The sequence below is a fragment of the Argiope bruennichi genome, chromosome 4 (genome assembly GCF_947563725.1).
Source record: "Argiope bruennichi chromosome 4, qqArgBrue1.1, whole genome shotgun sequence".
Lineage (NCBI taxonomy): Eukaryota > Metazoa > Arthropoda > Arachnida > Araneae > Araneidae > Argiope > Argiope bruennichi.
Genome location: NC_079154.1, coordinates 133,465,663 through 133,481,763, shown reverse-complemented (window position 1 = coordinate 133,481,763; position 16,101 = coordinate 133,465,663). Strand labels below are relative to the sequence as shown.

General features: G+C 30.3%; 1 protein-coding gene across 2 annotated transcripts in view; it reads right to left on the bottom strand.

Moving 5' to 3' along the window:
* The window catches only part of LOC129966044 (Na(+)/citrate cotransporter-like), a 50,287-nt gene extending 38,657 nt beyond the window's left edge, over positions 1-11,630 (bottom strand). For both annotated transcript variants that reach the window (XM_056080392.1, XM_056080393.1), the window contains exon 1: positions 11,220-11,630. In XM_056080392.1, coding sequence (XP_055936367.1) covers positions 11,220-11,330 — 111 coding nt within the window. In that variant the 5' untranslated portion in view covers positions 11,331-11,630. The remainder of the gene's footprint in view (positions 1-11,219) is intronic.
* Positions 11,631-16,101: the final 4,471 nt, after the last annotated feature.

Genomic DNA, 16,101 nt, shown 5'->3' with positions numbered 1-16,101 from the left:
AAATCAATTCGATGGGTCACTTTTTATACTTATACGAAAAATATAAATTGAAAGTATTGTAACACTCAAATCTGACATCGAAGTTTTAACAGGTTTTTCATAATTTGGATACTATGTCGTTTTTTGGGCATGCTAATTTAGAAAGACAAAAAGTTAGAAGTATGAAATTTGGTATACAGTCTTATTACTAAAACTTTAAATCTTGGACGAAATCCGCTTCCTGGGAACGCGCCTGTCTGCTCGTCCTTGCACGTAAGAATGAGATAACTTAATAACGCCACAAGTTAAATAAGTGGAACTTGACGTATGGTTTTGTCCTCAGAGTTTCATTCAGTACCAGATTGTGAGCCAAATCTGTATATTGGCTGTCCACCTGACTGTCTATCTATTCTTTTATTCATGAACGCAATTACTACGATAATTGAAATTTCTTATATAATATTATCACCAATACTGTAGACATGCACTGAATTTTGGGCCCGGTCACTCAAGGGCAGAATTCCAAATTGGTTTCCTTCTTGATACTTTGAAGCTTAAATTGTGCCATATTGAGTTAGCATATTAGTAAATCGACGAATCCGTTTTTAAAAATAATCGACGCATAAAAATGTCAATAAACAAAGCTTTCTAAGAATTGCAGTTAATAGCATTACTATAAATAGTTTGTTATTTAATAACTGAAGTATTATTCAGGTTTAAATCATTAGAAAAACAAAAATAGAAAAAAAATCAGAATAATTTAAATTTCATTGTGATGAAATCAAAGGTAGAAACGTAAATATTTTTTAAAAACTGATTCTTTTTTTCTCAGAATAGACTAGAGTTTTGAAAATTTTGTGCGCTATTTTGATATATTAAGAACTTAATTGTTCGTTAGTTATTAATTAAATTTAAATTTCTTACCCCTTTTCAGTGCAACTGGCAACGTTTCAGAAAAAATAAACCAATATTAAAAAGTAGAAAAAATGTCTGCCTCTTAATATATTAATAACAGTATATTTGTTAAAGTAAAACTACAATACTTCTATACAATACTGCACATGCCAAGTGTCAATATATATGAAATTTTGATGAAAGGAAAGAATGCCAAAATGTGTACACGATTTGGAAATTCCAAAAGAAATGAATGATAGGAAATATTTATCAAATTTTTTCCGTCGTATGCATCCTTATTCATTTAAGAAACTAGCTGGATTTACATGAGAAATTATAGTTCCTTCTTGAAAGGTATTCTAAACTGTGTTGTGACGTCCTATTCTTCGCTTGCAATTTCTCAGTTTGAATCTCGAAGAGACTCCTGAATTAGTACCACATTCTCCAAACTTTCACGTTAAACAAGTAGAAAGATATTTGATTCACCGCAGTTTATTCAAAATGTACCAGACAGTATGCCGCTGAAATAACTTGAAACACATTATTGTCATTGCCCCATAATTTTAATTTCATTCGATTTTCATAATATGTTAATTGAAATAAAATATAGTTAGTATATAATATTCCGAATGATTATGTGACATAAACAATAATTTCATAAAAAATATGCTAAAAATCAACGACAAGGTAGATCCCTATAAAGCATTATTAACTATATCTATCAATCAGTATAATTTAATAGGGTTTCAACAGTGAATCTTCAGAACAAATCTTCAGAACAGTGAATCTTGCATCCGGTATGTAACAAATTCCGGAGGTAATTCGCAGGGTGTGAGACACGTAATCTTAAATGGACCCTCTCAGGAATGCAAAAATTGTTACAATGGTGATGTCAATAAGAATACATGAATTTAAAAATCTTTTCTTATTTCTAATCAAACGAAAATCGGCTGGACTAATATGACACTTTATTTCATAATGTAACACTTTTCCGCATCACATGCATTTCATGAATCTTTTAAACATCTCTTCTTCCAGAACGCTGCATTGCGAACAATATCTATTGTTTTGACTTCAACACGAAAAGAGTCTTTCTTAAAAAAAAAAGAGCGTATTGAAAGATTTTAATAATAATAATATATGCACTTTCGTGCTATTAAAAGACGTGACAGCATTCGCAATTTTAAAATGATGGAATTTTGAATTCCAGCTAACTGTTTATCTTAATGCAACTGTCAAGCTCATCGTTATATTTATGAATTGAAAATTCCATTTTCAAGGACAGCGTGATAAAAGGCATCAACACTTAAATGCTTGTCTCGTGACCAAGTGTCTCAAAAATGCAAAAGTATGAATGCAGATTACATTGAGTCATTAGAAGGAAGCATGAAGAGGCAAAGAGAACATTTTCAAATGCAAGGGATGAATGAAAAGAGTATACAGAAAGTATTTTAGCACGAGTACAGTTTCCAAGTAAAATCGCACATAATAGATAAGAAAATTATTCTAGATGTTATGTTGTAAATGAAATGCAGAAAAAAAAAAGCGATAAATAAATGAATGAATTAAATTAATTCCTGTGAATCAGTTGATCGCCAAAGGCAGCGGGTGGCAGAATAGAAGACGCAGCAGAACATTTCCCATCATCTTATTTTCAGAAATTGAGCTTTGAAAAGAGGTGAATTTACCTCCTTTTTGGATTTGAAACAAACTGTTATATAGTGTATTGGCGCAAAAATGTCTGTCGGTGGTTGGGGTATTAATCCGATTCGACAGCGCGACTTCTCTCTTCGTATATTAAAAATAAAGACTGATAATCTAGGCTTGAAACGTATCCCATGCTTCCTCGAGAATGTGTTGACTGCGCTATGTTTAGAATGCATAATTTTAGAAGAAACTTAATTTTTATGAAGTGACTATATTGTTATTTTTTGGAATTTTTTCATATAAACATAAAATAAAGCGCTAATTACCAACCAATTTAATTATTAAAAAAAATTCAAAAAATGTTCAAAATACAGAATACAGTACATGCAGTTCATCACTTAAAAGAAAGTCAACGAGAGATTTAGTTTTTAGATGATTGTGTAAATTTACCAATAATCATTTTTGAATCCAAATCGTTTAACAATTCCTTTTCAATTGAAAGTAATACATAAAGTTTCAAGTTTTCCTGAGATAATGAATTTCTCAATCTATTCTTAATCATTTTTATCTTTGAAAATACCCTTTCATGGTGCACTTAAATGACTTAGAAATGCAGACGATTTTGTAAAATTCATAAAAGTTGTCATACATTTTATCATGAAGTTTGTTTGATGTATAGGCGCTGTAAATTTTATAATTCTTGCAACTAAGATCCATTAAGTTCTCTTCGGTATTTCAAATGGTGCCAGTTTTATTTTGTGTTTTGTTCTTGATTTTGACATTTAAGAAACATTTTATGCATAACTTTCAACAGTGTTTTGCATTGTCACGATAAAAATCAGATATGTCATGATAAATGACATATATGTTGACATGTCATGATAAATGACATAATTATTAATGTTATTAATGACATGCCAGATATGTCATGATAAATTAGATCAATTTCATTGCTCTGTCAAATTGATAATACTTTTATTGTTCTTCCGTTAAGAACTTGAGAGCAAAATATATTTTAATTCTTACTATTGGGAGTGTAAATAAGTTCAGCCCCCCCTTTTTTTTTTTGAGGTCGAAAATGCATTTATTTCAGAGCAAAATGAATTGACAGATTAATCAAAGTATTTGTCCAACATTAGTTACTATTTTTTTCTCTCGGGCAATTTTACAACTCCATCTCGAAAAAAGGCCTCATCTTTTGAGGCGAATCAAGTTAGGATCTAATTTTCGATTCCTGCGAAAAAAGTGAACCGGTGACCTACACAATCGTGCTGCATCTGTCAGAACAAGCAGTAGTCAGAAGGAACAAAGTCGGGAAAATAAGGCAGGTGCGGTCCACTTGAGCATTCCCAACTATTTTTTAAGACTTTTGCGACATGAAGCTGAGTGTTGTTATGCAGGAGAATAACTTAACCATGCCTTTGTTCATATTCTGGGTGTTTCTCACACAAATCACGGCTCAAACGAATCAGTTGTAGTCTATACTGCAGTTGTAGTCAGTTTAGCTATTGCCCCAAGTTGTAGCAGCTCATAGTACACAGCACCCTTTTGATCCCACCGGATACATAACATGACTTTTGAACTATGGCATTCTCGGCTTTGGTATTGAGTCGAAGTTCGATGGGAACGATTGACAGGGCATAGCGTAGTATTTTTCTTCTTGTGTTGTGGTAGAATATCCATTTCTCATCCTCAGTCACAATGCGATGGAAAAAAAAAAATTCCAATTCCAACAAAATAACAATTATGTTTCCTTTGAATCAGTTGCTCGCAAATGGAAAATCGCCTTTCACAACTTTTCAATTTCCAATTCATAAGGCATCCAATCGCCTTGATTTTGATTTATTCCATGGATTTCAACATTACGGAAACTGCTTGTTGAATCAATTGGAATGATTCTACGGTGGCCTGGTGGTAAGGTCTCGGCTTCGGAATCGGAGTCTTTTAGTTCGAGACCCGATTGCACTGAAGAAGCTCCATGCAAGCGGGCCTGATGCATGTTAAATCTGTAGGGGCCAAACGTTCTCCCGCTGATGTGGTATGGATGCTTGGAGAGCGGGTGCGAGATCAGGTATCGTCCTTGTCATCTGTCCGCGGTTACAATATAGTTACAAAAATAACTCTAGTGTCGCTTTGAAATGGGACGTTAATATAACAAAATTAAATTAAGCTAATCCAATAATTTTGCAAGTTCCTCTTGCATTTGACTCAGATCTTCAACCAGCAATGCCTCGGATTCTTTTGACTGTCCAGAACAAGGCTTTATTTCAATATTGAAATCATCATTTTTGAAATGTCGCAACCATTCTCCACAGGATATATCAGTTGAAGCATTATCACCATAAGCTTTTGAAGCGCTTCAACTACGCTTCTCTTCCAATTAAAGTAGAAAACTAAACCTCCTGCAAATCCTTTTAGTTAATACAAATGTTGACATATTCAACAAAATAAAAAATAAGTTTTTTTTAATGAAATTGAAAGCGTTATATACTGATCGTTATTGACAGATGTCTAACCTCTCATCAATCACCGCCGGCTCTTCGATGGAATCTTGGCTCGAACTTGAAATCGGGAACTCGTTCAGAAACTGAGACCTTACCACTAAGCCACCACGGCCTGCTGTTATTATGAAACCTTCAAAGAGTCACAGCCATCTTTTGAAAATGGACCGAACTCATTTGTATTCCCAAGATATAAAACTTTGTTTCGTTGTAATGTAGTTCATTTTTTATTTTAATAGTTTTTCTAAGTCCATTTTTCTTTCTTCATTCGATTATTTAAATAAATTCAGCCGAAGTTCCAGTAATTAGGAAATTATTTTTAGATCGGTGATAAATTAGAAATTTTTGCATGTTTTATATTGAATGTATATTATCACGTTAGAATAAGACATATGATTATGCATCCAGACATTTTTAAATGCTTGAAAATGCTATTAAAATGAACTATAATTCTTAAATATGTTCAATTGATTTCTGAAAATTATTCAATTAATTAATTAATTAAGTTCAATTAATTAATAATTGAGTCAATTAATTAATTTCAGTTAATTAATATCATAGATTATTTTAAATAATATCATGGTAAGTTATTAAATTTTTAAAAACATTGCGAAGAAATGAGGCTTGTTCTCTATCGATAGTTTTTGAAGGAAAGACAATTTAAACTCTAATAATAATAATAATAATAATAAAAAGGTGAATTTTTTCTGTTTAATTGCATTTTTAGAAACGTTAATTGCTCAATATTTTGCATTTGAAAAATTATGTATTTTTTTTCTTTTCCCGAGAAATTTTTTTTTTAGATGTAGAAACTTCTGTTCTTTGAAAGGCTCTTTCCTTAAAAGATAAATAAACGATTATAGAAGTCGCAATCTGTTTATTCGAGAGAGCATAGATTGTGTTCACCGATAAAAAAAAAGGAGGGAAAAGAAATCTGTATCATAATTGACAGTGCGATATCGTTTACGCAACTTTCAGTTTTCATAAAAAATTATGTAAGACACTAGTTCTATAATTTTTACTACTGAAATTAAGTTTATTGCAATTTTTTAAAAAGAAATTATAGATAAAGTTTTTCGCAAAAATGTTTGCTTTGCGTTTTTGTAACTCATGAAACTTATATTTTAGAAACTTAAGTAATATCTGCTTCATCGAATTTTAGCTTTCTCATTTTGTTCCTATTTTATTTCTTGTTCATAACTGTTATCGGATTTTCAGAAAATCTATGAATGTATAACAATAATTAATTTCTAAAATTATCCACTCATTCAAATGGGTCATTGGTTTTTATCTAATGTGTCCGAGAATTCTTACATACATTACAAATTATGTAAAAGACTAATTAAAAATCAGAGCATTTCCTTGATGTTGCCTATTATATCAACATGAGTTATAAAATTTAATTTCCCAATATAATTATTATTCAAAATCCGACAGATGGTGCTGTGTGTAGAGCTGATGATGATTAATTGAGAAAATAACACACAATAGTAAAATGATGCGATTTCCAGTTTCTTAAATATATTTTATCATATGGGTTTATGGAAAGACTTACGCACGTCAGAAGCTTTACAATAATATGCAGGGCTTAAAGCAGCGTGTGGCAGCTGCTCTTACATCTGTAAATTCTTAAGTACTTGCAAATGAATAGCGTTGGAATTTCTCTTATACAGCTATGTGAAATCGAAAGATCTCACATTGAAATTTATTCACTTTAGCAGTTTTAGTGTAAGTAATTAAAAAATGTTATTTATATAACTATACATAATTTTGTGTAATCTGACGAAGATGTCTCGGATATTGAGTATTATAAATTGGGCTTAAATGAGTGAAAACTTATTAGATGTAAAGATCCTTTAATATATTGAATAAATAGAGTTCCGAAAAGTTAATTTTTTAAAGAAAAAATGTTGTATGATTTAAATTAAGAAAGCATGCATAATGTAAGTGAACTAATTATTGTTATAATTAAAAGATAAAGTAAACATATATTTACTGAAAGGACTTTTATGATTTATGTATATAATAGTAACTTTTTAAGCTGTCGGTTTTCGCTTGGGATAATGACTGTTGCAATTCTTTGATGTGCCGCTGTAAGGAGAGAAAAGTTTTTCCAATATCTGTCCTGAAATACCTTCTTTTTTCATCAAATGGGCAAATCTTAGCAAAATCACATAGTTCATGTGTCTTTTTTTAACAGTTCCTTTAACTTCTTGTAAATCAAAGGCGCTTTATCTTCGTTTGTAGTTCTTCTTTGACAGTCGGTTGGTGTTACAGTCATCTAATTCTTCTAAATTAATTTTCAATCTCTGGGGTTTTCCATTTCTGAAAATCATTTGCATCCAAATGCAATTTATGATATTTCTGTACCTCTGCTTTCAGCGCTATGGATGGAAACCATCGAGTACGAACAAAGTTCTAGTTTCAGACTACATAATGGATAGCTAAGATAACACTATGTGTAAAATCATGTTCTGCAAATGCTAGAGTTTTTTTTTTTTTTTGCACTGCTTTGCATACCAGACAAAACATAACTTTATTAGCGGAAATGAAGAAAAACTAATGCTATAAAAATTTTCCCGCGTAAACAATCTTGTTCGAAAAAAAAAAAAAAAAACTGAATATGGCATTCTTATTTGCCATTTTCATTTAAAAGAAGAGGTATGCGTTAAAAATGTATATCTGAAACGAATTTATCAGTTGATCTTGTTCTATTCTTAATTTGGAGGCACATTAAAGCGATGAAGTTGGACGAAGGAAGCTAGGGTGCAAAACTGCTGCGCCATTATCTTTTTCATTGTTTAAATCTAGGATTAAAACTAACATCGTTTTTATTATTTCCAATATGCAGCATAAGCTGCATGTCTCCCTTCGTAGAAAGAAAATTTCCAATAATTATAGATTGTATCTATGCGCACGCTCAGTAACGAAGCTCATTCCTTGCTCTCCGAAATTTGTACTGGGTTAGAACTATCTAAAGAGTGATGCCGATATCTGACGATGCGCAAGTGCAGTAACATTCATCAGTCACCATAGTTTGAGAGAAGAGAAAAATGCTGTGTTATAAGCAGCCCCTCTTTCTATTTAAGAGACAACAGAAATGAATTTTAAACAATTTACTGCTGCATTTTTTTTTTTTTTTTTGCAAATCTGATATTCGTATATATATAAAAACGAATGGCAAACTTTAATAGTAAAAATTGATTAAAAATATCTTAATGTTAAATTTTTAGCAAACAAATATAAAAGTAATATTTCGATATGTACATTTACTTTAGCATTACAGTTTCAAAATTTTTTAACTTTTCAACAACAATTGAATAAATCTTTATAAATGGACAGCAAGAGAAATAATCAGAAATGTCTTATTTTAAAGTTTAATTTTCAATTCAATTTAATTGAAAATTTTCAAATTCTTTATTGAAACAAGCGAACTTTTATGTCAAAACTCTTATTATTACTGTTCATTGAGTAGCAATGAAATTATTTAAAATATGTCCGAAAAGGCCAAATTTTAGCTATACCAAAAGGCATCAATGTCGGCTGTAAAATTAATTAAACCAATGGCCTCCGTTTAATCAATTACGAAACTTCATTAAAAATTGCATTATGTTTCATAAAATTTGTGTAAAAGTTTAAAGACATTTTTTTTTTATAATAATTAATAAACATTTTGCGCTCAGGACATATTGGGAGTATTTAATTTTTGTTATTTTCCGAACGGTGGCCCTAAGCATTGAGATCTTTTTTTTTGTTTTCACAGCCTAATTAAGAAATGATGACAGAAAGACGAAACATTGGAATTGGCTTGGATATACTGATAAGAATATTCGGTACGGTAAGAAATAATTCACAAGGACAAAAACATCTAAACTCTTTATTTCGATTGTTTCATTCTTTTTTTTAATAACATTAAGATATCACGTTACAATGAAACATTTACTTAAATTGTGCGGTTTTTTAATTTTTCTAGACTTTTAGAAATGGTTTGTTTACTCAATGAACGTAGTATCTTAAATGGCATGCCAAAATATTTTTCTTCTTCTTCTGCCTTTTCTCTCACAGTGCAAATAAGAAAGATAAAACTAAGTAATGAAGTAAATGCTTTACTCATCAGTGGACAGAAGATTCAAGTCATCATTATCTGATCTGTTGTCCACTGAATGAGTGTAGCATAGTTAACTTTTATAACTGCTGTAACATAATATACTCTCCTCTTATTGAAATTAAGAATTATTATATTGATGAAATTAAATTTTTTCCTTTTTGCTCATCTGCATGTTTTTTTTATTAAAGTTTATAATTTCTAAAGCCATTGAGACCATTTACTTTCTTCTGAACTAACTAATGTACCAGCGAGTTGATCGGAATGGAAATATTTTCTATTATTAATAAATGATACATTATTTAATTAATTTTCTTGGTTTTTTCGATAAAAATTTTTAATCATGTATTGTTGTGCAACATTTGAAATATTTATCAAATAAAAAAGAACTACAGGTGTCCTGTAATTTTTAGCTGCTGAAAGTCATCAGAAGAATGCAGGTATGTATGTGGTAAAGATTAATATATATTTAATATTAATCTCAACGTAATTACCAACTTGTAAGTAAATCAGATCCTTAATATCCTATTTAATAATTTTAGTGTACAGAATTTCTTATATAATATATTTTGACATCCTCTCATAATCAGAAAAATTATTTTTTAATCTAAAATGAACTAAAAATCGTCAAGCCACTTTTAAATTTTGTACGCATTATACCAAATGTTTTTTAATTTACTAAAAGTAACGCTTTTATAAGACAAAATTTAATTAACAATTCTAAGCATCCATTTGGGACAAATAAATAAATTAAAATAAAATGTCTATAATATTTTCATTCAATAGAAACGGCATTATTCAAAGTAAAATAATATTTTCTATAAATGTGAATATAGTTTTTATTTATAAAAAAAGAAACTATTTAATTTGCCACGAAGCCTTCCTCATGCCTTACAATATTTGTTAGCGAAATATGAATAAAATCTGATCAGTAAGCTGAATTTCTTTCATGCACAAGCTATTTATAAAGTTTATTTTTTAATTACAGAGATTACGTTTAAAAGTCTTTGAATTTTTTTTAGTTTATAAAAAATAATGTTTTACAAATTAAATATAATTAATTCCCTTAAATTCCTTACATTTTCCCTTAAATTTTATATCAATCGTTTTTTATTTGACGAAGTAAATTCTTAAAATTCAAGAATGCAATTAAAGCGAATATAAAACATTTATCCTAAAAAGGGATTAAACACATGAAGCTCACACAGAACTGTGTCACGGAACAACGGAAGCACGAACAGTGTTTCGAGATAAACTGGAATAAAATAAAAAGCAAAGAAAAAAGCAGAATACAGTAATATTATTCTGTAATTATTCGATAGAGATCTTAAATGATATGCAAAATTTTGTGAGACATTGTACAGTTTCAGTAACTACATTATATGAAAAAACAGTTGCACATTTTGTTGAACATTATAGTGAACGTGTTCTTAAACTTAATAAAATTCTTTTTTTAAAAAAAGGACTTTTTTTTTGTATATTTTCAACAGGAAATTTCAAATGTTTCTTAAAATTATCTTCACATAAATTTATTCTTTAATATTTAGATTTTTAAGTGTCACTAATGAAACGAAATCCATAAGTCAGAAATTCTTCTTAACAAAATTACAAGTAATTTATGCTGTTATCCATTTCTGTCTTTTGTTTTTGATACTCATATATATCATGAACATAATTAATAACAATTCCATAAAATATACCAGAAGAGAATTTCGATACATGTTAAAAATATTATACATGAACAGTAAAAAATGTCTTAAGTTAAAAATGCTCTTCATTTTATCACTATCAATTCTTAAAAAGAATAACTTTATTTCAGATAAATTGTGCCATACAAAATTTAAAGAAACGAATAAATGAGCATTGCAAATAGCAATAACGCCGTGCTTGCATATACACATACACTTCATTTTTTTTTTCTCTAAAAATGAAAATAAATATATGATCTTATTTATATTGTTTTAGAAAATAAAACTGAAATAAAAAAAAGACTATTATTTCAGTATAAACAACGATCACCAAATTATATTAAATGTCTATTTCTTTTAAAAAAATAAGCAAAACCATGCTGCCATTCTAAAAATGCCACTTACTTTGCTGTCGTGTAGAATGATGAGAGGAAGCAGAGCCAACGGGATCAAAAGTGCTAAAACGGGTCTCCACCAAATTCCAAAAACTGTCTTCCAGCTTTTCACGAATGACATAACTGCCTCAAGAATGTTTTCAGGAAGAAAATTCGCAATCCAATTTTTCACGTAGAAAACAGAACACCAAATGAAAAACTTCCCCCACTTTTCCTTTCTTCGAACAAGTTACTCATTCTTCGAAGAGTTTGGAATGCAAATAGAGATGTAAAAACAAAACCGCGTGTGATTGTTTCCGCACAGTTGGGATTGGATTTGTTTTGTTTTATTTTTAATTCTTTTCCCCTTTTTTTCTGTCCTATCGTGACAGCGCGATGGGGCCAACTAGCGCGGGGAGCTTGACTAAGGAGATCCGTAGTGTCGGACCCGTTTTAATATACTTATTTGTTTTGATTTGATACGCCTCAACGGCTATCCACGCAAAACGCGGCCACTCAGTAAGCGCAGGACTACTGCGCTTGCGCACAGTCTAAAAAAGATTTTTTCACTAATAGCTCATAAGCGAAAGTGATGAGTTTTGTTTCAGCGCTGAGGATTACAGATAGCGCTTTAAATATTCAAGTTTTTTTTTTTTTAATCTTAGATATTCAAATAATTTTTCTCCGCTTAAATAAGGGTTTTAATTTGATAAATTCGAAAAGATGTATAATAAAACTTTTTTGAATAAAAAAATTAAGCCTTCAAATAAAATCATAGCGATGTACAAGCCATATTATTATTATCAAAATTATAATAGAATTAAGACATTTAAAAACACTCGACAGAGGTTATTTTAATGTTCATAGGATTAATACAGGTGTCAAAGAGAAAACTCTCTTGACTTTAAACTGTGAAGAAATGTCGTAAGCAAATGAATGAATCCCGCTTTTGATGAAAATTACTTTAATAAAGATACTTCTCTGGTTTATCAAAATGAAAGAATACTTTCTATTTGAGAACTATATCCTTTTTTTCATTACACTACATTTTTTCGTCTAAGAAGAATTCGGACAACACGGTATCTCTCAAAAATCTTAATAACCATTTCACACCAGGGATTTGATACCTGTGATTCAAAGTTAGGATATGCTTTAAATGTCAGAAATGTGGCCAGATTATTTAAAAATCTTTTTATTTTTCAGAATTGTTTTGTGAAAAGACACCTATTCTTACGCATAAAGTACTTTGTATTGAATATATGATTAGATATTTTTAAAGCTTTTAATAAAAAAAAATACATAGTCTGCAATTCGTTCTCCTCCATTTGCAAAACATTATTTAGTAAAAGGCGAATTTCATTCCTTTTGAAATGAAATATCTGTCAATTATTAGCAAATAAAGGCCATCAAATTCCCAAATATAAAAAAAAAATGTTCAGCTAGAAACATTTGATTTTCTTTAAAAACATAGCTTCTGTGTATCAAATAAAATTTCTAAATATCGGATAAGAATCTAATTTGATTAATGAAACGTCAAAGAAATAAATGAAAAGTTTTCTTCGTCTAATAGCTTTTCGCTGATTCTTTAAATTGTAATAATTTGTTATATTAATCGTTTCTGATAAAACATATCTTGTCACATCAAAATAAAATAATTTTTTTATAAAAATTATGTTTGCACACAAATGATAGAGAATTCGCTATCGTTTGGAAAGTAGTGAATGAAAGGCAGGGAAAAATTGATGATGCATCTAGTGGTGATGAGTATCATCTATACTTATATAAAGCTCAATGTGTGTGTTGTGTATTGGCTCTCTATAGACCAGATCCTTCGGCCTACAGCTACCAAATTTGGCGCATGCATACCTTGGAAATAGCGAATGTGCACCAGGGGTACCTTTTTTGAATTTTTAATTAGAATTTTAATTATTAATTAAAAACTAACTTTCCAGCCAAAAAATCTTTTCGTTCCTACACCGCCAAATGAGTAAGGCTTCAGTTTTTCCCCCACACTAACGAGGATATTCTTAACTTATTTTCGACCGATTATTTCAAACGATTCTGTTTATTTTCTTAGTGTTTGATGCATTTAAAATGAAACATTGCTAATGAATCGATCTTCCAGATTCATTCTGAAGTGCTTTTGAATTAAAATAAACCAGAATAAAGGAAATTAAAAATTTCTAATCTGCGTAGCGTTACCCTAACTGGCGTAGAAAATTCACGCATTTACGTTACCAAAATTGGCGGTGAAAATTCACGCCTACGCATTGTGTTCTGATTGTTGACAACTCTATTTTCAACGATACGGACTTGGTTTTGAAGACTTAACATGTTTCCGACCGATTATTTCAAACGGTTATGTTTATTTTCTTAGACTTTGATGCATTTAAAACTAAACATTGTTAATTAATTGATCGGTTCATGATGAATCTGAGAAAATTTTGTAGAAATTTCTTGAGATATTACATAAGAAAGATATTCTTTAGAGCCCATAAGGTTTAAATACTCAGCGACTCTGTTTTCAGTACTCATACTTAAAAAAATGCTTCGTTTCAGTAAAAAATGCTCTTATATTAATTGCAATTTAACGATTTCCACTTTAATTTAAAGCATAAATTCTACAAGAGCTAACAGAAAATTAGAGATACATATTACGTTATCGCTGAAGGCGTTTATAATATTATGAATAAATTATATGACTATCAAAATTTGAAGCTTTAAAATATTTTGATAAAGAAGCTATTAAAATAGGAGTTACATAAAATATTTAATTATTAAAATTTTAACGATCATTAAGAGTGGCGAACCGGCTGGTCGCCAAAGGCGGCTAGTATAAAATAAAAATTTGTGAAATTGGTAAAGGTGTTATGGCTGAGACATTCTGTCAAGGTTTTCCTCAAGCTGAATGTACAATAAGGTATGTCGAAATTTTTTTTAAAAAAATCATTATATTATGAAAATTCTACATAATAATAAGAAATATAAACAGGAAAAAATTAATTGCCCTCCTTATCCCACAAAAATGGCTTAAAATTCATAATAATTGTGTATCTATTCTTGCCGTCAGTTTTCAGCTATGTCAAAAGTTATTTAGTAGCAACATACTTTCGATAAACAAAAATTTAAGCGAAAGCATTTTTCTTTTCACACGCATGCGCTGCCGAATGATTGTTTCTCCTCCGACAATGTGCACAGTGGATTGGAGAGCTGAGTGACATCACTCAAGCACGTGGGCTCTTCGCGGACAGCGTAGAAAATTCGCTTTTTTGAACTCGCTTTTGGAAAGCACGATCGTGAGAAAAAAGAATTTGCATGACCGTAATTTGATCGAAAGATAGTCTGATATTCACTTTCATCTATCTCGATTCCTTTTCTTTCGTGGGAAATAAAACAACCAGAAAGTATTGAATGAAATTATTAATGTATTCTTTTGTGTTTCGTGTCGTTCAATAATAATGCGTGCAGTCCATATGACCTTCACGGGTTTTTTTTTTAAGAACTTGGATTTTTAGAGTTTTTTTACGTACATCGATTATGCACGAAATGACAAGTTTGATCCATGTTTTTCCACTTTTTGCGTAATGGTCATTATTTCTTTCGATGACATAAAACCTATCGTGAGGATTTGTAGTCCGCGAATATCATGAAAGCAGCCATAAGTTGTTTCAATTTCAAAAGAGTTTTATTATTACATCCATCATTTTCTCTTAAATAAACTAAGATAACGAACGCAATTGTTAATGTCTAACTTATTTTGTAGATAAGTGTAATGATTGAGAAAAATGGAGTATAATTACATTAATGTACCAAAATATGCATCCGTGCACAGCATTACATTCTGCGAAACTCAGGGGCAAGTTGCAAGAAAATAACCTTAACCTTAAACCGACTACTCCGACTCGCTTTGAGGCACACGGAAAAAATCTGAATGACTGGGCCGTTGCAACAACGCTGGCGGGAACTGTAATTCAGTCCTAAGGGCCATCACCGGCCACGGCACATCCCTTTCCAAGGGAAGTACGTCCCGTCATCGATGGGAGGAGCCAGACCTCTACCTTTTTCTGTATGTACCAAATCGGCGAGAACCAATCACTATGCCTGAAGTTCTCATTTTCAATTGCGAGGTGCTCCCCTGTGGAAATGTTGTAAGAAAATAAACTCACAAATAAACAAAGCTCATCAGAGAATTATTCCTAGTTTTTTTGTTTTTTTTTTTCATTAAAGCGCTTTAATTGAAAAGGGTATTCCTTATTTGCAAAGAGATAGCAGTATCTTCTGCGAGACAGTTATACTCTCAAAATAGAGTGTCTGAAGAATCCTTTCTATTTAGAATGCCAGTGTTAATATTGCATGGTGCCAAAATTAAATTTATAATTTTATAAGTTCTTTGTAAAAAACATAATGCTTAAATTTATAAAACTGAAAGAAATTTTATATTATACTGGCATGTAGGCATTTTGTTTCTTTATAATATATATACTTTTATTCTTGTAAAATTTAATTCTTTACAACATTATATTGAGGAAAATTAAATTATTTTTTGTTATAATACGTACAGGGATATTCAATTATTTAAACACACTGATGTATGATGTCAGAAATTATTGCTAGTCAAAGAGATATAAAATACGAAGATATAAAATGCGAGCACTGATTTCCTGACGAATATTATAATACTAGCCGCCTTTGGCGACCAGCCGGTTCGCCAATCTTAATGTTCGTTAAAATTTTAATAATTAAATATTTTATGCAATTCCAACTTTAATAGATTCTTCAGCAAAATATTTTAAAACTTCAAATTTTGATAGTCATATAATTCACTCATAATATTATAAAGGCCTTCAGTCATAACGTGATATGTATCTCTCTAATTTTCTGTTACCCCTCGTAGAATGTATGCTTTAAATTAA